Source organism: Aplidium turbinatum, chromosome 1, assembly GCF_918807975.1.
Source record: "Aplidium turbinatum chromosome 1, kaAplTurb1.1, whole genome shotgun sequence".
In the NCBI taxonomy this organism is placed as follows: domain Eukaryota; kingdom Metazoa; phylum Chordata; class Ascidiacea; order Aplousobranchia; family Polyclinidae; genus Aplidium; species Aplidium turbinatum.
The window spans coordinates 13461783-13485696 of record NC_137472.1 but is presented as its reverse complement, the minus strand read 5'-3'; the positions used below and the strand labels follow the sequence as shown (position 1 = coordinate 13485696).

General features: G+C 39.1%; 1 protein-coding gene across 1 annotated transcript in view; it reads right to left on the bottom strand.

Moving 5' to 3' along the window:
• Positions 1–4150: 4150 nt before the first annotated feature.
• The window catches only part of LOC145768939 (serine/threonine-protein kinase tousled-like 2), a 31954-nt gene continuing 12190 nt past the window's right edge, over positions 4151–23914 (bottom strand). Inside the window, exons 6-15 of the mRNA XM_082580543.1 lie at positions 15276–15517; positions 14627–14765; positions 11875–12053; positions 10759–10840; positions 9888–10069; positions 9061–9230; positions 8503–8638; positions 7450–7567; positions 6694–6801; positions 4151–5987 (exon numbers count right to left, since the gene is read on the bottom strand). Of these exons, the coding sequence (XP_082436669.1) occupies positions 5841–5987; positions 6694–6801; positions 7450–7567; positions 8503–8638; positions 9061–9230; positions 9888–10069; positions 10759–10840; positions 11875–12053; positions 14627–14765; positions 15276–15517 (1503 nt within the window). The 3' untranslated portion in view covers positions 4151–5840. The remainder of the gene's footprint in view (positions 5988–6693; positions 6802–7449; positions 7568–8502; positions 8639–9060; positions 9231–9887; positions 10070–10758; positions 10841–11874; positions 12054–14626; positions 14766–15275; positions 15518–23914) is intronic.

The window sequence follows — 23914 nt, the reverse complement described above, 5'->3', positions numbered from 1 at the left end:
AATTGTAATTAGGCCTATCTCTCATTGTCATTAACATATCATTTGTCTACAGTTAACTTTGTTTTTGATAGGCTATATCCCATTATATCCTAATGAGGACATAGAGTTTTTGCTGAAAATCTTTAAGTTGAATAAGTGAGTTGGTTTGTTGTCTGAAATAATGTTAGGCTACTGACTCAATCCTATGATTGTTGTCGATCATTTGACCGTGGTAGAAACGGCTTGCACTTACTTTCTTGGCTTTTCTATGCAACGAAACTATTAGTTTTTATTCAACCTTCACCTCCATGTGATATCGATATTGACAAAACTGCTGTAGGTTTAATAAAAAAATTACGACTGATTTAATGGTCTTCACCAACAATAAAGATTTTTGGTGCAGCTACATATACTGCAATGTGGTACCACTTTTACAACGTTACTGACTATACTTTATCACTACGACTTAACTTTAGTGCTTTTATCAAGATCAAACACAGCTAATTGACACAGATAGCAGCTTTAAAAATGTTGCGAGCTATTCAGATCGAACTGATTCGATGGAAATCAGAAACAAATAGGCTACAATGACCAGTCAGATATTGAACAGGCTTCGCTGCTCTAGTGTTATTTAGGCCTGCAGGGCTGTGGAGACGGGCGAAAAATGTAGGCCTACAACCCCGACTTTTTGGTTTCGGCTGTATTCAATGCTGCCACAACAAATTTGGGAAAAGCACAAGATTTGGATACAAAAGCACAAGATCGCAAAATTGAACCTTTGCGACCCATTTTGTGTCAATTTGAAGAACAACATGACTCTGAAATCAACAGTATGTATAGAGAAGATACGTAGGGGAAGGTCGGGTTAGTTGAGCAACTTTTTGCATTTTTGCAATTTTTTTTTATATGAGTTGGTTTTATTTCTTCATTCACAGTGGTCTACCTTCTGCGTATATTAAACAATATTTGTAGGAAGTACAAGCCTTATCGAACGACGACAACCGGGTCCACAGGTGTTTAAAAACTAGTAGTCAAATGGGTCAACTAACACCACGGCAAGGGTTAGTTGAGCCATCATTTATTATTTTTGAAAACACAAATTTAACCACATTTCTTTTCCAAGCCTTAGTTTATATTTAAAGTAATAATATCAATGTATAAAAACAGGTTAACAATTGTTCCAAGAGTTGCTTGTAACTCAATGTGCAGATAAAATAATGAAGGTATTGCTACGGCATCCAAATAACACCATTTCATTATAGCTTGACCACGTTTACAACCTTTTGTTGAGTTTTATGTAGTTCAAAGAGATTTATTGGACCGTAAACAAACTTATCCAAAGGCTGCAATCTATGTAAGGTGTGCGGAGGTATCGTAAGCATTATAACGCCCTTAATACACTGGCTCAACTAACACCGAAGGCAGTGGCTCAACTAACACCTTAACTATACCGCCATGAAAATGTTAAAACTACAGCAAAACTTCATGGCACACCATGCCGCTTTTTATTCAGAACGTAGCTTGTTTGGTAAGCTACCAAACAAATTAAATGAAACTGTCTCAGTAACCAAGTAAAAAAAATATTATTGGACATACCTCTATTTTCAAAATCTACTTTCGAAGGTCAAAACTCAACTTTTTAACTTCAGCACCACATATAATATCAATCGTCAACTCAAACCAGACGGGAGACCACGCGATGAGAAACTTTAAGATCACGTGATGATAAAATGTGGTTACCTGTCCACATTTAAGAATTGAAAGGGGTGGATCAACTAACCCAGTGGCTCAACTAACCCGAGCTTCCCCTGTGCTTAGTAAATCACTGTCTCAAGATTTCAATTCGTGTTCTTTAATTTAATATCATAAATCTTACAAAAGGCTATATATCAATCAGTTTTGTCTTCTTGTATCGAACTTTTAAAATAGGGATCATTCAACCATTGACGGTTAATAGGCTGTTTATAAATACCACTTTTTTGTTTTGGGACTAATGATCATCATTATTTGATGCTGAATGCTGATGTAGCCTACTCTTTTCGCTGCTTTTGTTATCTAGCAACACAACCTCTGAGTCTGGCGACGAGCACATATCGTACTCTCTTCAGATTAAATTTTTCGCTCATCTTGTCAGGCTTGAATAATTGATTGAATCTTTATCCTTATCTTATGATAACTTAATGTGTAAAATTGGTCAATATGCCTAAGTACGGGACCAGAAACCTAGTTACTGAAACCTTTTAGTGCCAGTCCTTAATTCTCTACCAAACTCAAACCATGGTAACAACGGTTAATTTGACTTTGATTAAAAAACACAAGATTTAGTCAAAAATCGATCGAAAAAGCACAAGAGCACAAGATCAAAAGTAAAAACACAAGATCTTGTGCTAAAACACAAGCCGTGGCACCACTGGCTATATTTGTCCGAATTCGGTTTCAGAGTTGCTAAATTTCGAAGGATTGCCAGATTTTTTTAAATTTTTTGTCCTTTTTTTATGTTTTAGATGTAATTTCACTTAAGTTGTGATCGCAGTAAAAGCGGCGATTTTCATAAAATAAAAATCTGACAATAAAATGATTTTTAAACAGCTTTTGTTGTGACGAACTGGAAAACCTCTGTCGCCAAAACTTCAGAATATATTTAATGTTTGTTTAACTTGGACATTGGTCATAACAAAAAGGTCTTGGTCATAGATATTTCATTGAAGCAATGAACCATCCAACAAATATATTTTTCACATCGATTTAAGGTCTATAAACATTAAATCAATGTGAAAGAAGAGGCCTACTGGTTTGTTGACTGAGCAATGTCACTGCCAAAAGTTCACCAGGTCATGGACCTATCATGGCTACAGCTGTTTTATGGCTTGGGCATGACTTTGCAGTGAGACAATAAGTTTTCTGAAAGATGAAGACTGCAACGTTTTCAAATGTAAGTTTTTTATTTGTTTTTGAAAAATACGTGTTAGGCCGTGCAGAAACAACAAAAGGATTGCAGCGAAGTTTCCAAGTTATAAAGCTGTGAGCAACAGACCAGAAACTCGATACCGCGTGATTGAATTTGCGTGCAAAGCCGGCTTTTCTAACGCAGCGCTGCCATGACCTTTGCTTCGGCTGAAGCTCTGTCAATTCAATTTTGTGAAAATATTTTCAAGTGGCTCAGAAACATGACCAACGGAATGTCATTAAAATGATGGTCTTTGTCAAACTGCGCCTATTTGAACCTTTGAAAGCGACTTTTTAAACTTATAAAAACTGTAATTTTTTTCACTGTAAATAAATAAATGAATCTTCCAATGCACGCTTTACAAACTTTCAAAACAAGTTAAATCGTTTATTTTCTTTGTAGGTAATTTAGAAAATAAATAAGTACGGTACCATAGTAAATGAATAAATAGTAGCCTAGAATTGTCAGAGTGTAGACTGTTACGATTTCGCTAATAAAAATGTCTTATTGAACAAAAAAAAATCGTTTTTGAGCTACCACATGCCTATCGGCAGCCGATTGTAGCCTACAGACTGGTAAAGGCGGCGGTGGATAGTCTGTGGCACGAATTAGCAGTGCGATACTGATGAGCTCAGCTTAATGGGCGAAACCTACAGTAGTTGACTGGAGAGTGTTAATGGCTAGCGTGGATGCTACACCGTTATAGTTAGCGAGTTGCAATTGCTTGCTTTTCTGGTGAATATTCAGCCTTGTGCGGACTGCCAGGAAGCACTTCATACAACCACATTATCTGGCCTAGATTTGTCAGGAACGCGCTTTTCTTCATACTTTCTAAAATTCGTGTCGCTATATATTTTCTTTGGTTTCATTTTAAAACTTATAACTTTTATTTTAAATGGCAAAATCGTGATTTCCGTAGGGTGGCAATTGACTAGACCGTATCGTCGTCTCCCTGTCCATATCGGAACTTGAGTAACTTTTGCATTGTTTATATTACTTGCATATTTCAAACATGTGTTCCTGTAACTGACAATTAAACCATTGATTGATTGGAAATGGTCCTTTTCTGACTCACGATCAACACCTCGCGGAAAATAGACATTCTGTTGCTTTCGTGCAATGCCACTTGCGATTCAACAAACTGCTGCTCTTGTTGAAGGGTAAGCCCACCTGTCTGGTACGTACCATTTTACAAGCTTTCAAACCTACCCCTGGTCACATAAATTCATCGCAAACAAAGAATAATTTTACTTCAAATTTAAACCCATAAACCGAGAGGCAAAACGCGAAGCACTGCAGCTCTGGTCAAGCACGTCAAAACACCACACCACGAATGGTTTGGAATGAGATTAAGAAGTCTCGTGGCTGTGTGGTCTATTTCAAAATTGCTAAGCCTTGGTAACAAGTTGAATACAATTTTTACATACATTGTTTCGATGTTATCAGACGGCAAGATGACACACTACAAGGAACCTCATTTGGATATAACTACTTTACGATGGCGGAAGGTGAAAAGCTGAAAATAGGTTCAAAGTTTAATATTCTTCCACACCAACCAACAGTCGGCCAACAGCCTACCTTTGGAGATTACTATCTGGATAGGAGTTCCGTATGTGGAGAAACAAATTGCATTTTCCGAGCTGACTGTTGCAAGCCAGCGAACGAAAACATCCCAGATGGCCAATTATTAGTCGTTGTAAAAAAAACGACGGAGTTGCTATTTGAGATACGACTATCAAATCAGTTTTTTTTACAGAGATTCAACGTATGCAGCCGTTGAAACAATTCAAAATGGGGGCTGATTTACTGGCTGGGTTGTGACACCGATCAATGATTGTGTATTTTCTTTAAAGAAAATAAATATCATCAAAGCAAAATCCGTCATTTTTATATTGATTCAAAATATGCAGACGTTGAACCAATGTAAAAATAACGGATTTTGCTGCATGGGATATGGGTCCATTGGAGATGCTACGCAGAAAGTTAAACAAAATGACAGGAAAAGCAAAAGCACGTAACGCATTCAAACCAATGATGCTTTGAAAGAGATTCGAACGCAAAACCTCACAAGCAAAGGTTTGAGCTGCGGGTTCGAAAAAATTGTCTAAAACGCAAAATTTATAACAACAAATGATACATGATTTTAACAGCACCAGTAATGGCAGTTTAAAATAAAGTGCTACTCATCAACAATCATGAGTGGTTTAACGCTTTAAAACATAAAAACCACGCTAGCAAGTTTTAGAACGTGGCTCACGGTAGCCTATTATAACAAAAAGTCTAGAGAATTTCTGTATTTCTTGTACAGTTTTATGGTTTTACAAGGTAAAAGAAAGCGACATTTTCGTACAAATGAACACTGTTACTTTCAACACGCGATATATTACGACTCATTTTTTTAAATATCTCCATTTCCTGAAGCCAATTCGCGATTGGAGACTTGGTTCGGTGGACAATTGGACATAGTACAGTTGAAGAAGCAACAAAATATAAGTTAAATAGAGAAAATGATCAAACGAAATGACACAAACAGCACATTTTCATGCTGGGGAACACGATTGAAAAGTCATCGGAGAAAGAGGAGTCAAAGTTCCATATTATTAGAGCAATCAACAGGTTTACATTTGAGAGAAAATTACCTAATAAGGTTACATGAGTAGCAAGTGAGTCGGAGTCTGGCCTGACGTTAAGCAACCTCCCTGACAGCAAATCAATGTAAAAACGATTGATTTGCTGTAATGTGTGCAGTTGTGCACATCTGATTGTGTTATGAATTTTCAGCACGCTCCCTCTTTACCCACGACATAGATTAGGAATTGAAAGAGCAGAGAGTTGAATCCACTTCCATTGTCTTTCTTTAATTTTCTTTGAAACATCGGCTGTGACAGTTTGAGTTAGAGAGAACGTCCAAAGGCTATAAGTTTGGCCCATTTGAACTAAGGGAAGCGTTGGCAGCAGCAGCCCTTTTTCCAACAGGAGCCTTTAGATACGGATGGCCTGCAAGCTTGACCACATCAGCACGTTCATCCTTATGGTACATCAGACACTGGCGAATGAAAGACTGAAAGAAAATAAACAAACAATTAGAGCAGTAATCCTAAAGATGATTCCAATTAATATAAAACAGGTTGCAAAGATTTTCAGGTGAATCGCAAATATATTTGATATAATTTGCTTTGCCGGGCTTTTTTGCTTGGTATTGAGTACTTTTTGTAATAATAATAGTATTTATTGTTTCACTTCGCCTCTTTTGTATATCGTATAGTGATGTTAGTGCGTACAATCCGGCCTGCAGTGATTGAGAAGAGTGTTGACACAGCCACGGCCACTTTATTGAGGTGGTCATGGCACAACGCAGGTGACGTTTTAAGTTGGAGGTTCAAAACTCCGGAAAAGTGTGCTTTCCAAGACAAAAGAAAGGTGCTTCCCGAATGGTTCTTTTTGTATTAATTTAACATTTAAAGACGTTGAATCAATATAAAATGACCAATTTGTTAACTGGATAAGTAATCTGTGCAATAGATAATATATATTTTTTCTTTAACTTGCACCTTATGAGTCGACAGGCTAAGGATCGATACCTTGTCAGATCACATCAATTACATTTAAAAGATGTCGCTCCTACTCAACACACAGCATCGCCAAGGGTACTCGATTGCGCCACCATATGGTTAGACACAGACTGCATGTGCTGAAGCACTGAGCAAGTCATACTCGTGATGGATGCAATGTTGTATGAAAACACACATAGTTAATGTTGCTGTTACCTTCGCTTCAGCACTGATGGTGGGCTTGGATGGAAAGCTTACTTCGGTAGCACGTAGGATGGTGTTCTGTTTGAGGATAGCCTCTTGCGTCAGGTTGTGTCCAAATGGCTGCAAATGTCACACGTTTATTGGACAGTTAAGCTTCGGTAAAGAGTTTGCCTTGTCCTACCACAAACACACAAAGCCGAGTAACGTACCAAGATTTGATAGATTTATTTTCAAACACACACAAAAAACGTCTACTGTAGTTTTTCTGTAAGTGTTTCAACATAAATATGTTAAATCTGGCTATAGTTCTTGGGCATTGGCTGGCAGTTAAGCATTGGCTGACGTCATGGAGACGCATTTGAATGTATCTCAAATGCATTTAGACTTCGTTGACATCTTTAAAAACAGGCAAATTCTAGATCAACGACGACAGCTGACGTAAGCATAGGTAGTTAGGTATCATAATAAAAAGCAGCTGCCAGAATGACTCGGTGTGAAAACAAGGGCGCACCAGCGTAAGAGAATTGAGAGCTCAAAAACACGCAAAACATGGACTCCACTGTATACTATCAATGATAGACAAAACAGCCCTTCAATATTATTTATACATTTCATGTTTACTTTATTACACGTAATTAAGCCTATTTTCTTCATGTTATGAACCCAGTTTTCTAAGTGAAGAAATAATGGAAAAACATTTTTTATCTATTTTTAGTCTTCGTCATCATCACAAAACAAAATTATGAAAAAAATAACATCTTTTCCAACCTTTTGTCCATATAAGCACTGGTAGAAGATCACACCCACGCTCCATACGTCAACTTTGTTATCGATCCTCGGTGGACGTCCATCGGATCCTCGGATGAAGCACTCAGGAGGAAGATACCTGTTATAGGATGAAAGTTGGATGAAAAATAAAAAGACTTTATTCCGAACGGGCTACCATCAGACGCGGGGTAAAGGAAGGAGGTTTTACGTTCGCGTTTTGCCGATTCTACCTTTTTTTAGGCTTCTGTTATACTTGGTATGCCTCATTTTCGTTGTGATGGTCAGAAATTAAAATTGACTGGACTAAACCGTGAAGTTTGATAAGAAAAAATAAAGTTAGATACTGAAACAGTGGGATTGCTTTCAGGGTGAACACTTCATGTGCAGATTGAATCAACAATATATTGAAAAAGATCATTAATTAATAAAAAGTGGATATTGCTACTAGATGGTGATAAGAAGGACAACATGGAATTTGGTCTATTGCGTAGCACAAGCCCACCGGCCTGACGCTACCAAGACAGGCGTGGGTGCGCCTCAACAGTGTCCGTACGGGTGTCAGGCTTTTCCGCTCAACCATGCACCAATGGGAAATGGCCTTTTTCTCCTCTTGTGAGTGTGGTGTTGAGGAGCAGACAGCAGACCACATTATAAACGATTGCAACATCTTCAGCCCGCCTAATGGAGTGGAAGGTTTGCGTGTCTTGGATGAAGAAACCAAAAACTGGCTGCTCTTTAGCAGCCTTCCAGTGTAGTACGGAAACATAGTGAATCTGAGGTGGTAAAAGGATAGACCCTCGGCCAAAGAGACTCATACGACGACGACCAATGCAAGTTGTACCACTTTGTTGAAATTATCACTTGTCAAAAATAATTATTTACAAATGAGAGGAAGCAAACGAAGAATTGTTTTTTTTTCGAGACAATATTGAAAGTTATTCTCTTCTTACTTACAACTGAAAGAAAGTTGTAAATTGCACAAGTTGCTTAATAATATAATCAATAAAGATAATGACAGTAATAATAATATAACGGTCTATGGTCGTGACATACCAATAAGTTCCAGCTCCTTGGGAGGTGAGGTCCATTCCTTCGTGAGAGCTTAGTCCTTCGTCGAATTGTTTTGAAAGTCCGAAGTCCGTTATTTTAATGTCCCCACACACGGTTCCATTATTTAGCAGTATGTTGCCTGCAATAAACCATAGATCTGTGGTGCAAGAAAGCCCTCTTTCAAAGCTTGAGTTGTTTCAACAAACGAGGTGTTTGGTAGTATGGTAGTTGAATGATAAGAAGCTTTTGATCGGCAGGACATTGGTTCAAATCCAGTTCACTTCCAAGAAACTTTAGTGTCATGCACGATTTTCAAGTTAAAAAATTGATTACATTCGAGTTACCCAGTTTTATATGTCGGTGGTACAATAAAGTGAACTCTCTAGCACTACAACTTAAAAAAAAAATCAGCGCAAAAATAAACTAACTTATAAGAATAATGGGATTTTACACAAAGTTAAAGAGTGACTTTACAAGTTATTTTCGTAAACACTATTTTGACAAGCACATGCCACTAACACAAAAAATAACAAATGGAAAAAATAGGCAGCAAGCCCAAACCTGGCTTGAGGTCATAATGTATAACGGGTCGTTCCAGAGAATTAAGATAGACGAGAGCGGATACGATTTGAAGGATGATCGTCCGGGCTTCTTTCTCGCCCATAGAGCGATGCTGTTTGAGGTAGAAATCCAAGTCATTTCCACCACAAAATTCCAATACAGTGCAAAACCTGTGACGTCATGAAAGTCAACAATGGTTAGTGAAATCGCCGTCAAGTCGGAGGAATTTTGGAGTGTCCCTAATCAAAAGTAGTTAAAAAGGCCGACTCCGACTTGATAGAAGTCCAAGTCATTTTCATCACAGAATTCTAATAGTAGTGCAAAACCTGTGAAGTTATGACAGCCAGCAGTGATTATTGGGTACTGCAAGTGTAGAGGCCACGGCTGAGTTAAATTAATTTCAATTGTCATCAATCTAGCGTTTGCAGACAATGAATCAACGTAAAAAAAATACTGATTAACCAATTTAGCTAAGCCATACAACCACTAATCAGTGACTGGTGAAGCAATGAAAATAGAGCTTGCGAAAGAGAGAGAAGCATCCAGCGTTATATTTCAATAGAAAACAAAGAGAATCGAAGAACTACAAGGTAGATATATGACTTGGCAACATGGAATCAACAAGAATTCAAAAAGTGCAAGAGAGTATGGGAGATGGAATAAAACCATTAGGCTAAATCTAAGCCAACTTGCGTACCGTCTTCTTAGTCTTAACATGTTAAATACAAACCAAACTAAAGACACAAATGCTTTACTAGTCGACTGTCCCCAGTCCGAAAGAAGAAAACAACATAAAAACGAAGGACGACACAAGGAATCGAACTCACGTGTTGATATCAACTTCAAATCTATCATAGAGACTGACAATGCGAGGGTGGTCTAGGAGGATGTGGATGTCGGCCTCTCGGTTGGCGTGGCGGGCATAATCAAGCTTCTTCTGCTCATTCCACTCCCTATTCAGATGGTGGATCTTCACTGCCACGTATCTCTGCTCCTCAAGATCGAATCCCTGGAGAAGTAAAGATGAATGGGAGTCGTAAATGTCGTATTTAAGACATAAAGATGCAAAAAGATAAACTTAATTGCAGAAACAAAACAACACATGGGCACGGAGTAGAGTGGCATAATTAAGCCAGTCATTATCGGTTTTGCAATTGATTGAATTTCGCTTTTAGCAGCATGATCGTTGCATTTGCATACTTCACAATGTAGATTTTAACGACCTGTTTTAGCCTGATGCTGTGAGTTCGCTGTGGTAATAGCGAATTGCACGCTATTACCAATTCGCTATTACCACAGCGAACTCGCAGCATCAGGCTAAAGCTTGTAATCAGATAGTTGAAGATTTAGATTAAGTGGACGGAAAGGCAAATAATCCAACCTCTGTGTCCATCTTTAGGCATATCATTAAGTGTCATGCCAAAGAGACAGTCACATGGTTAGGAGCGGTGTCGAACCGGCGGCCTTTCGAACGTCGCATCATGACTCTCATCACGTGGCTATACAAAACCCAACCTTTTTCATAAACATTTCTACATTTTCAAATTTTTATACTAAAATGTGACTTCACCTGTTTTCATTATTTCAGTCTTCACCTTTGTAGTTTTTAAGAACTAGATCGATAACAAAAACACAAACTGTGCACAGACAATAGATTAATTCAAAATCAAATCTCTAATATAGGATTCACAACCTTACCTTGTAGACTTCACTAAACCCTCCTTTTCCGAGCAGAGATAATAAGAGATACCGTTTGTTCAATATGGGATGGTTGTTGAATCTGAAGTCACAACGAATATGAAATACACAATTGTCTGATAAAAAAGGGCGGGCCACAGTAGGAACTGTTTATTCAGCTTGGAGTTTGATATCAAAGTCCACGATAATTAACTTCCGCCTTTATGGTTGATTCATTCCAAGGTTAGTACTACTCGCGGAAAATGTTGATTTCAACTAAGCCGAGAAACGCTAATTGTAAAACTAACAGTGTCCACAGACGTTACATTGAATCAAAGGTTTCATTATGACAAAGTCTGTCGTAGAAGTACGAAATGGCTAAACTTCAATCAACGGTTGTTTAAAGCGATAAGCGAAGAGTGGCACAACCCATAAGCTGCTTTGCGTTTAATTGATAAAACAAGTGACGTTTCATGCCAACAACTTCACCACATTAGCAATGAACTTCGAGTGACTCTCAGTGGCAAAAATCATCCATCAGGCGACAGTCTTTGTGATATCTTTTCGAAACATTTAACATCACACAAGCTCCATCTCTCCTACATTATGCTAAACTAGAACATAAAATGAAAATGGGAAAAGCCTATCGTATTCGTTTGGACCAAACTAAGCAATTTCTTCGTCTGAAAAAACGTTTTCGGAACTGTAATTAACAATTAACATGTCGGAGCATTTAGCGAGATGGTGTGAAAGTTAATTAACTCGCCCTCTAGGCAGGCGACTCGTTCGGTTCCCGTGTCGATCAGACGCCATTTTTTGGGCTAACAATGATGACACAAAGGTGACGGGGAACGGAACTTTCTAAATACGTTTTGTCGCATCTAAGCTTATGGCAGTTGGTTGAGAGTTTAAATTAAATGGACGAGAAGGCAAGGAAGCCAATCTTAGTACCTTCCTTGGCTTATCAAAGACACAGCCGCAAGGTTTTGAGCGGCAAAGGGCGTATTATATTGGCTTTCACCACAAGGCTATGTATTCGACAGTCAACTTTATCCGTTTCCTTACAAAAATCAAAATCGAAAGTACAGATTTTTTATATAGGAACGTGCAATACCGACGTTAAGGAACCTCTCTAACCTGGAATTATCCTCGTTTGTGATGCGTTTGAGTTCTCGTATGTGGAGGCTTCGCTCACGCTCCAGCTTTTCCAATTCAAACTGGAGTTCGTTTTCGTCACGCTTCACCGCCGACATTCTCTGACGTAGCACCTCATCTCTTTCATGAAACTCTTGTGCCGACAACATGTCTTTCGGTTCCTGATGAAAATGCAGCTACATTACTGCTAATGACAAGAAATGTGACCAAATCTACACGCCTGAAGATGTTAATTCAGCAAAAAAACAACTGAATTTTTCAAAATTTATCGTTTTAATTTAATAGTTTCTTGTTAGAACATCAACTGTCAGAACGAACAGCCAGTTTTCCAGTTGCCAAAGAAAGAAAGCATGGGAAGACACCGTGAAGGATCACCTGAAAAAAAAAGAACTTAACAACTGGAGATCTCCAACAATAGAAAGAATAGAAGAGTCGCTGCAGGCAAGTGACCAACCCTGGTGATTCGGCATGAAGACCAGGCTTCTTTGAGATAAAAAGGAGAAAGAGAGAAAATAGCAAGTTAAATAGGTTGCTGTTTTGTGGTTACGATGATTTATAAGAACTCCTTTTTGCTGTTCTTGTTATAATAATATTTACAACACTTAAACTCACGACTGTTGTTGTGAGAAAAAAACTCCAAGGTATGTCTAATCTCATTGGAAACTAGACAGAATTATCACGTCAAATTACTCAAAATTCTAGAAAATTCAGTGACAACAATTTCTTAGTTGACGTGGCGATATAAGGAATATCATATATGTTATTGCTGGTCACGTCATATCGAATGCAATATTACATCATACGATTATGCAAAAGAAATCTGTATTATAATATTTATTTAAAAGTTGCGTATATTTTTGCTTTTGTGCGTAAAAATTTGGTTCACAGACGAATCAGAGTGCCAACTTGATACGAACTTCCAGAAAATTACTAATAATTAGGTGGTTTTGGACTAGATTTTAAGTCAAGGTCTGGAACTAGATCATTATATAGAGATGTACCGATATATAGGTATCGGCATCGGTATCGGTGACATCGGCCATTTTTTAAGTATCGGTATCGGCATCGGTATTGGCAAAATTTGGCCGATACTAAACATGTAAAAAAAGGCGTTTGCTGCAAATTTTGTGCAAAAGTAAAGATATAGATTTTTTAAAGTAGTAACTAACGTCACATTGATGTAGAAAAATAACAACCTGTTCAAATTTTTGATACCTCACACTCCCATGACTTCATGCGCGCAACTTTTGGCATTGTTTGCTTAGAGTGATTCTTTCACTCAAACAAAACGTTTTGTTTCAGCAGTTTTGCGTTGTTCGATTCTTAAGTTGTGAAGGAGACTCAATTTCTCCAATATTTATTATTTGTGTTTCTTTTTTACTCTCAGCAGAGGATAAAACCATGCCAAGACTACCCAGGTGGCGGGAATGTGTAGTTTTGCATCGTTTTTGCGTTGTTGGACGTTTGAGGGACCCGTGTGGCTTGGTTGTTTTTTGTGGGCTGGTTCTGTCAGTTTGTGATTTGATTTCCGCCTTTCGATGTGGTGGACTCACCAGGCTTGAACAATGATGTGGCGGAGTGGGTGGGCTTGGGGTGGTGGGACTGCGAATCCTCACTGAACTAATCAATAAGTGGTCTTGTTGCGCCTGGGATGGCGGCCTCATTGTGGGGGGTGTCCTTCCCTGCTGTTGGCATGGGGCTGGGCGCTCACTGATGCGGCGGGCTGTTGCGATTCGCTGGCCATAACGGTGTAGCTTCCACGCTAGCCATTTAGACCACCCAATCAACTATATGTTTCTCGGCAGCCGTTTTGTAGCAAGAATTGACATCGACAAGAATTGAAATGGCTAGTGTGGAAGCTGCACCGTTGTGGTTGGCGGGTCGCGGCAGGTCGCTGTGCTGGTGAGTGCTCAGCCTTGTGCTGGTGGCCGGGGGGACGCTCCTTTTTTTGCAATAAGGTTGTCATCTTGGGCGCAACGGGACCATTTTGATTGGTTTAGTGAGGATTCGTGGTCCCATTGCTTTCTTTTTGGGCCTACTTATTCTGCCGTGACATTGTTTGGGCTTGGTGAGTTTGTTGCGGCTAAGAATGGAAGTTGAATCGCCGACTGGTGGAGCCGGCTTGCTGGGGGCAGCCGAGTTGCACAGGTTTTTTGAGCGTTTAGCGGGTGGGAGCGATGCAGAATTGTGCATTTTTGCTACCTGGGTAGTCTTGGCCTGGCAAAAGCTTTTCAACCAAACGACAAGCGCCCTTAGGTTGCACATTACTTGTCGAATAGTTTTTGTACGACTACACAAATTACTTGGTTTACATTTTACAACTTATTATCAATTATGATAGCCTATTTGGAGAGTTTGCGCAAACACTTTATTAATTTTTCAGAAACCCCAATTGTGATGTAATGTTTCTTCCCTTATACCCCAATCCTCAATTATGGTGGCCTTTCATTACCAAACCTACTATTATGACACAACAATGCGGTTGAGATTGGATTCTTGAATCTTTAACAAATTATGCCAATTGAAAGCTTTTTTTAATAGTTTTATGCAAATAAGGTAAAACTTAGCATTTGATATAATTCCTTGCAAATACCAAAATTACTTCTTTTTGTAACACCAAAGTATCGGCTAAAATATCGGTATCAGTATCGGTATCGTCCTAAAAAAGTGATATCGGTATCGGGATCGGCCAAAATATTGGTATCGGTACATCTCTATCATTTTATATACATACTTTTGGTTTCGCAAATCCTCCTTCACCATCTACATGGTTGGCTTTGTTCCGGGACATTGAAGAGGACGGCTTCCGTTTGTTCAAGATCTTCTTTGCTTTCTCTATGTCCTCTTTCTCTTTGTTTATCCTTTCTTTTTTCCTAAAAATACAACCGTGCGTAGCAAGAATACTAAACGCCAGCAGAGCATTGAAATCACCTCAAACGGAAGATAATTGTGTTAGGGATTGTACATCGTGGAGATACGAAACTACATCCGCTTTTGGTTTATCTGCAGCACTAAAAGATAAAGGTTTATGTATTTTCTGAGTTTAAGGATGGGCGTTTTGGAATAGTTGAGGATTCGAATCTATTCTAGATTAATTAGACCGAATCCAGAACATCGAATCCGATTGGATATATTTTGGCCAAAAAAATTAAGTAAACGTCAAATAAAGTCACCAAAAACAAGTTACCAAAAACTTGAAGGTTTTTAAAGATTAGTAACTAACTAACTATACAGTATTTGCAATATTTTAAACATAAAAGCAGCCCAATTTATTAAGGACTGTTTTATAAATAAAGCTCTGGCGAGCGTGAGACGCTTTTCAGACACAAGGGTGTAAAATTGCAAAAAAAAAAACGATTTTTATGTGTATGAAATAGGTCTACCTCCCCAATTCCACAAAGGCCCAACCATTCGTCCATGTTTCCTGATAACCAGTTCCATGCCTGGAAAACTGGCCGAGTCTCAAACGGCCTTCCATTGCTTTCCTACGTGCCTCGGTCTTTTCGCTTTGTGTCTTTTCTACCAGAAGGTCCTGGCACACTTTCAGGCACGCCGTTAATTGAGAATTTCGTTTCTGTACAAACTCATGATTCTCTTTCAGCCGATATTCCAAGTCTGAATTGATCTAAATAGTTAGACATGATTTGGTCAGAAGTAGTTTTTTAAATTTAAAAATTCTCACGAAAAATTCATATTAGTCAAATTGGGTTGCTGAAAATATATCCCCCAAGTAAAAGAAGCTTTGGATGCACAAAATGTGTGACTAGAAGTCAGGGAGCAAGTCTTTTAGGCACTGACAGTTAGGCGCTGGTCTAATAGGCGTGCACACTGTGGCGTTTGGATATTTAGGTGCGGAGCACTGTGGCGCCCGGTCATTTAGGTGCTATTCCTAGTAAAGTCTGTAGATTGTATCAGCTTGCCAGAAAATTATATCCTGACTTCCGTGAGTGAAGCTGCTTAAACCGGCAATGCTTTTCACACAAAATGTTATATTGAACAGAAAAATATATTGTTGTTTTATTGATTTATTACTGTTTTATTTGTTGTTAGTCCAGGTTTGCGTTGGTGAAAGCTTTATCAATAAATCATTCAAGCTTCCGAACATTATTGAGTTCATTTTTAGTTAACTCTTTCGCGACCACGGACGTATACACACGTCTTGGGATTTTTGCCATGATGACCAAGGAAGTATCCCCAAGTATCCCTACACGTGTCCAAGGTTGAAAGGTAGCCTATTTCAAGTAAAAAAATGTAAATGATGGCAGATAAAATTTTTATCATGTGCAGAATTGTTTTGGCATTCGATTAAACTACATATATTCTCATATTATTGTATCATGCTTGGGTAGTAAGGATTATAATGAATTAGGCTACACTTTTCTGCCAATTTTTAATTTTTTTAAAAATTAGAAAAAATACCGTGTGGAAAGTTGCTAGTTGTACATTGAATGTTTTAAATTTTATTGCAAAGCTTTGCATCTTCGGATAGCTGAAGATGTATGCTTTCATTTGATGTCAAGATTGTGCGTCTATGTCGATCACATGAGATGTTTTTACGGCGTAAATACAACAGATTTGTGTGAAAAATGTCTGGTAATATTTAGATTAAACGTCTTGACCTCGGTGGTTGCGAAAGAGTCAAATAATAACTACACTAAACATCAGTAAAAAAAAATATCATACCGTGGCCTATATTGAAGCGGGTGGTTAAAATTTTATTACATGTAATTGTAAACTAAAACATTACATGTAAACTAATAGGAAAATCTATCTAATAGTTTTTAATGTAGGCTACAGTTTTTCAGGCTATAGCTTAACCGCTTTGGGCATCTCAAGTTTGTACACACTATAGCATTAATTAATCAAAGTTGTGCGCTTTTAAACATTTTGAAAGTCATTTAACAAACAAGCACTGGTTTACTATTGACCTAGTCAAAAAAAGCATTTATGTTGAAAAATAGGCTACCTGAATACACAATTACTCAGCGCTGCCACTCAGCATTACTCAGCAACTTCACTCACTGAAGCCATGACCAACAACGCACACGCATTAACAAAACAAATTTTTTTCTTGTTCAATATAATATTTTGTGTGAAAAGCATTGCCCTACGCCCCTACCTGCCAAGCTGATACAATCTACAGACTTTACTAGGAATAGCACCTAAATGACCGGGCGCCACAGTGCTCCGCACCTGAATATCCAGACGCCACAGTGTGCGCGCCTATTAGACCAGCGCCTAACTGTCAGCGCCTAAAAGACGTGGACCCAGAAGTCACTACCTGGGAAGCTCATGCTGCTTGCGCGAAGAAATCATAAAGTTAGTATAGCTACTATCATGCATTAAAAAGATATATGGCAAAGAAACACAACAAAAGAGATTGTTTTAAAACTCCTAGAATACGCGAAGAAGCTACCTTTACAATAGAAAAATAAAAGTTGCTTATCTCTCAAGCGTCTTCTCTAAAGTCTCTTTTCTCGTAATATTAAAGTTAATATAATAAACCACATACATACTGAACATAGCAGTGAACTGACTATAAGAAGTCCTAAAGAATTAAACATTATTCAATTCAGGCTTTTGTCAACTTAGAATTGACACATCTATAACATAGTTCTGACAAATAGAGAGACGTAATTTACGAAACTAAATAACTTGACACTAAACAAAACTAATCTGAGAGCCACTTAATTTGGCTGACCGCAGGAGTTTACTAGCAGCTAACAACCAACGCAGAAGTTTACTAGCAGCTAACAACTAACGCAGGAGTTTACTAGCAGCTAACAACTAACGCAGGAGTTTATTAGCAGCTAACAACTAACGCAGGAGTTTAATAGCAGCTAACAACTAACGCAGGAGTTTATTAGCAGCTAACAACTAACGCAGGAGTTTACTAGCAGCTAACAACTAATGCAGGAGTTTATTAGCAGCTAACAACTAACGCAGGAGTTTACTAGCAGCTAACAACTAACGCAGGAGTTTATTAGCAGCTAACAACTAACGCAGGAGTTTATTAGCAGCTAACAACTAACGCAGGAGTTTATTAGCTGCTAACAACTAACGCAGGAGTTTATTAGCAGCTAACAACTAACGCAGGAGTTTACTAGCAGCTAACAACTAACGCAGGAGTTTATTAGCTGCTAACAACTAACGCAGGAGTTTATTAGCAGCTAACAACTAACGCAGGAGTTTACTAGCAGCTAACAACTAACGCAGGAGTTTATTAGCAGCTAACAACTAACGCAGGAGTTTATTAGCAGCTAACAACTAACGCAGGAGTTTACTAGCAGCTAACAACTAACGCAGGAGTTTATTAGCAGCTAACAACTAACGCAGGAGTTTACTAGCAGCTAACAACTAACGCAGGAGTTTATTAGCAGCTAACAACTAACGCAGGAGTTTACTAGCAGCTAACAACTAACGCAGGAGTTTATTAGCAGCTAACAACTAACGCAGGAGTTTATTAGCAGCTAACAACTAACGCAGGAGTTTACTAGCAGCTAACAACCAACGCAGGAGTTTATTAGCAGCTAACAACTAACGCAGGAGTTTACTAGCAGCTAACAACGCAGGAGTTTATTAGCAGCTAACAACTAACGCAGGAGTTTACTAGCAGCTAACCACTAACGCAGGAGTTTATTAGCAGCTAACCACTAACGCAGGAGTTTATTAGCAGCTAACAACGCAGGAGTTTATTAGCAGCTAACAACTAACGCAGGAGTTTACTAGCAGCTAACAACTAACGCAGGAGTTTATTAGCAGCTAACAACTAACGCAGGAGTTTATTAGCAGCTAACAACTAACGCAGGAGTTTACTAGCAGCTAACAACTAACGCAGGAGTTTACTAGCAGCTAACAACTAACTAACAACTAACAGCTAACAACTAACAGCTTCACTGGACCCTTCCAAAGCGGTTTCAAACGTGGCAGAAGCTGTGCTGACATTGTCTGGGCACAACGTATGCTCGTTTCAGTGGTAATGGCTAGAAAATGGGACTTCCACAAAATGGGAATAGATATGTCCAAAGCCTTTGACACCATGAAACGCAAAAAAATCCTTCAAATTTTAGACCAAGCTGGCTGTGATGAAGATGAACTGCGACTAACCCGCACCCTGCTAGCTGGCACGAAACTGTATGTGCGCATTAACAACGAAATGTCCGCAAACTTTGAGACTACCATCGGTTCCCCTCAAGGAGACAGCCTCTCCCCAATACTCTTCACCTGCTACCTATCTGCAGCATTGAGCTCAGTGCGAGAGCAGTCCTCCAGACCAAACCCCCCTATATCTGACACATGCATGCCTTTGGAAATGGAGTATGCAGACGATGTTGAGTTTCTGGATGAGGAAAGACAGCCACTTGATATGCTACAATCTATTGCTACAAAGAACCTGAAAAACTACAATCTTTTCATGAATGAGACTAAAACTGAATTCACCCACATATTTCTTGCAGACACAAATGAAACTGATACTGATAGCCTACCGATTCGAGGAAACGAAAAATGGCGTACACACAAACTTTTGGGATCATTATTGTGCAGCACTGCCGATGTCAAATCCCGCTGCAATTTAGGCAATGTCGCTTTCAGATCATACTGGAAACTATGGAGCAAGAGATCGAGAATCCCATTACAGTTGCGACTAAGATTGTACAACGCGTACTGCATCCCAATTATGATCTACAACTGTAATAGCTGGTCTGTTACCAAAGGAAGTCTTGAAAGATTGGATGCCTGTCATCGAAGACATTTACGTGTCATAACTGGTCATACTTGGCCAAACAGTCTTATCTCGAACAAAAATCTCTACAAAATATGCAACAGTGAACCATTGTCTTGCAAGATCTCCACCATGAGATGGAACATGTTTGGACACATTCTGAGACTTCACCAGGACTCACCTCCCCAGAAAGCCTTTGAATTTGCAATAATTGGCAGCAAAAAGTACCAAGGCCGAACCGGACGTCACCGTACCAATTTATTACAACTGCTGAGATCTGACATCAGAAAAGCTGGCCTGGGATCCCTGCTCAGCACACCACATCTCCATCGATTGCAAAACATCGCAAAGGACAAAACAGAATGGAGATCCTATCAACCTTGTTGAAAGACTGATCGAAGCCAGCGGATGCCGAACGATTTGGCTACACTGGCGGCGGAGACAGTTACAATAATAATAATAATAACAACTAACGCAGGAGTTTATTAGCAGCTAACAACTAACGCAGGAGTTTATTAGCAGCTAACAACTAACGCAGGAGTTTATTAGCAGCTAACAACTAACGCAGGAGTTTATTAGCAGCTAACAACTAAGGCAGGAGTTTACTAGCAGCTAACAACTAACGCAGGAGTTTATTAGCAGCTAACCACTAACGCAGGAGTTTATTAGCAGCTAACCACTAACGCAGGAGTTTACTAGCAGCTAACAACGCAGGAGTTTACTAGCAGCTAACAACTAACGCAGGAGTTTATTAGCAGCTAACAACCAACGCAGGAGTTTATTAGCAGCTAACAACTAACGCAGGAGTTTATTAGCAGCTAACAACTAACGCAGGAGTTTACTAGCAGCTAACAACTAACGCAGGAGTTTATTAGCAGCTAACAACTAACGCAGGAGTTTATTAGCAGCTAACAACTAACGCAGGAGTTTACTAGCAGCTAACAACTAACGCAGGAGTTTACTAGCAGCTAACAACTAACGCAGGAGTTTATTAGCAGCTAACAACTAACGCAGGAGTTTATTAGCAGCTAACAACTAACGCAGGAGTTTATTAGCAGCTAACAACTAACGCAGGAGTTTATTAGCAGCTAACAACTAACGCAGGAGTTTATTAGCAGCTAACAACTAACGCAGGAGTTTATTAGCAGCTAACAACTAACGCAGGAGTTTATTAGCAGCTAACAACTAACGCAGGAGTTTACTAGCAGCTAACAACTAACGCAGGAGTTTACTAGCAGCTAACAACTAACGCATGAGTTTATTAGCAGCAAACAACTAACACAGGAGTTTATTAGCAGCTAACAACTAACGCAGGAGTTTATTAGCAGCTAACAACTAACGCAGGAGTTTACTAGCAGCTAACAACTAACGCAGGAGTTTATTAGCAGCTAACAACTAACGCAGGAGTTTATTAGCAGCTAACAACTAACGCAGGAGTTTATTAGCAGCTAACAACTAACGCAGGAGTTTACTAGCAGCTAACAACTAACGCAGGAGTTTATTAGCAGCTAACAACTAACGCAGGAGATTATTAGCAGCTAACAACTAACGCAGGAGTTTATTAGCAGCTAACAACTAACGCAGGAGTTTACTAGCAGCTAACAACTAACGCAGGAGTTTATTAGCAGCTAACAACTAACGCAGGAGTTTATTAGCAGCTAACAACTAACGCAGGAGTTTATTAGCAGCTAACAACTAACGCAGGAGTTTATTAGCAGCTAACCACTAACGCAGGAGTTTACTAGCAGCTAACAACTAACGCAGGAGTTTATTAGCAGCTAACAACTAACGCAGGAGTTTATTAGCAGCTAACAACTAACGCAGGAGTTTATTAGCAGCTAACAACTAACGCAGGAGTTTATTAGCAGCTAACAACTAACGTAGGAGTTTATTAGCAGCTAACAACTAACGCAGGAGTTTACTAGCAGTTAACACCTAACGCAGGAGTTTACTAGCAGCTAACAACTAACGCAGGAGTTTATTAGCAGCTAACAACTAACGCAGGAGTTTATTAGCAGCTAACAACTTACGCAGGAGTTTATTAGCAGCTAACAACTAACGCAGGAGTTTACTAGCAGCTAACAACTAACAACGTTTGCCTTTAGCAACAACACTAACACTAGCAGCTATAAGGGCTAACAAACAAACAGTCAACTCCGCTTAATCGGACCGATTTTTTGCTGGTCCCGAACTTAAATCGACTTTTCTGTACAATTTTCCCACTTAATCAGACCACCCGTCCACCAAAAATAGTTTTTTTTCAGTATTTATTTTGCGAGATTACACGTCAAAAATTGATGTTGGGTGTCGTGCTATGATCCCGTAAAGCCATTAGTGGCCAAGGTTGCCAAACACTTTTGTATTTCCAGTCCAAGAGCAATTAAAAAGTAGCCCAATCCATTTACAAGTTTAAAACAAGCCCAAAAGTAGCCTAATAGTCTGGGAGCCTACGACAGAAGATTTCACCCCATAAGGTACAAAAGGTTTGACCCCTTGAAGTTACTGGGGTCAACCATGTCACTCACAAAAAGTATGGAAGATTGACCGCACCGGGTGGATCTGGACCCTAGAGCCCCCTAAAAAGCCCAAAAAGGAGGTTAATTTCACCCCATAAGGTACATGGACCAAACTTGGTGAAAACGAAGTTCTATGTCAGGACATCACAAAAATATCAAATCTAACAATATTTTCGAGTGGAAAGGTGATGTAAGACTCCCCCCAAAGTGACCCCCCAGGGGGTTAATTTCACCCCATAAGGTACATGGACCAAAGTTGGTCAAAACGAAGTCTTATGTCAGGACATCACAAAAATATCAAATCTAACAATATTTTCGGGTGGAAAGGTGATGTAAGATGCCTTCAAAGTGACTTCCCTTAATGTGACCCCCTCGGAAGGTTTATTCCACCCCATAAGGTACATGGACCAAACTTGGTCAAAATGAAGTCTTATGTCAGGACATCACAAAAATATCAAATCTAACAATATTTTCGGGTGGAAAGGTGGTGTAAGATGACTTCAAAGTGACTTTCCTTAATGTGACCCCCTCGGAAGGTGTATTTCACCCCATAAAGTACATGGACCAAACTTGGTCAAAACGAAGTCTTATGTCAGGACATCACAAAAATATCAAATCTAACAATATTTTCGGGTGGGAAGGTGATGTAAGATGTCATCAAAGTGACCCCCAGAGGGTTTATTTCACCATAGAGTACATGGACCAAACGTGGTCAAAACGAAGTCTTCTAGGGCACCACAAAATATCAAATCTAACAATACTCTCAGTTGGAAAGGTGATAAAAGACCTACCCAAAAGTGAATCTCCTCCTATAGTTTAATTTACTTCATCCCTTTCTCGAACCAACCTTGGTGTAACGAAAGTGCTATGCCAGGACAGTACGAATGGATTAAATTTAAAAATATTTTTATATAGGTTTTGATGAAATACATTCACAAGCTGTCCCATGATGCATGAAATGGAACTATAGCCTACTTTACAAAAAGTTTTTGTATAAATCATATTAAGTCAATCGAAAAAAGGCAACAGGACATGACAATACATGGCTTTGTAACACCAAAAACAGAAAGTACACAAGAAGCATATAGGCTACAGTAGCCAGAAAATTGATCCAAGATCTTGATACCACCACTAAATGTGGACTTAATCGAACAGCTGACTATCCAAATCAAAACGTTTCGAAATGAATCATTTGGAACGTTAATTTAGGCAGTAATGAACATTTTCCAGCTGCTACAATAAATAACCTAATAAACCCAATGCAGTAAATTTTTATTTAATGCCATTTGCTTCATGTCTCCAATCAGTTATCGTAACTGTTCATTCATAAACAGAGATTGTTCGTGTAAATGTAAACGGTCGTTTCTTTATTCTTCATTGTCACTGCTGTCGCTTTCACTTTCTTCATCTTATTCTTCAGATTCATACAATTCTCCTGTTATATACAGAGATAAAGCAAGCTGTCTGCGATGTACCAGCCCCAAGCAATGTGGTTATCCGCACGTCTGACACTGACTGTCTTGTAATTGGCTTAGGTTGCTATGGAACTTTTGATCCTTCATTAAAGATATGGATAGAAGCTGGCTTGCAAAGCAATAACACGCAGCGGTACATCAACATCAACCAGCTGCATAGGCCTACCGCACTTGGAGTGACGATTTGCAAGTGTTTACCTGCATATCATGCCTTTACAGATTCTGATTACACCTCGTCATTTAGCAGGAAAGGGAAAGTGCGGCCGCTGAAATTACTCCAAGGAAACCACGAAGCGCAGGCAGCTTTT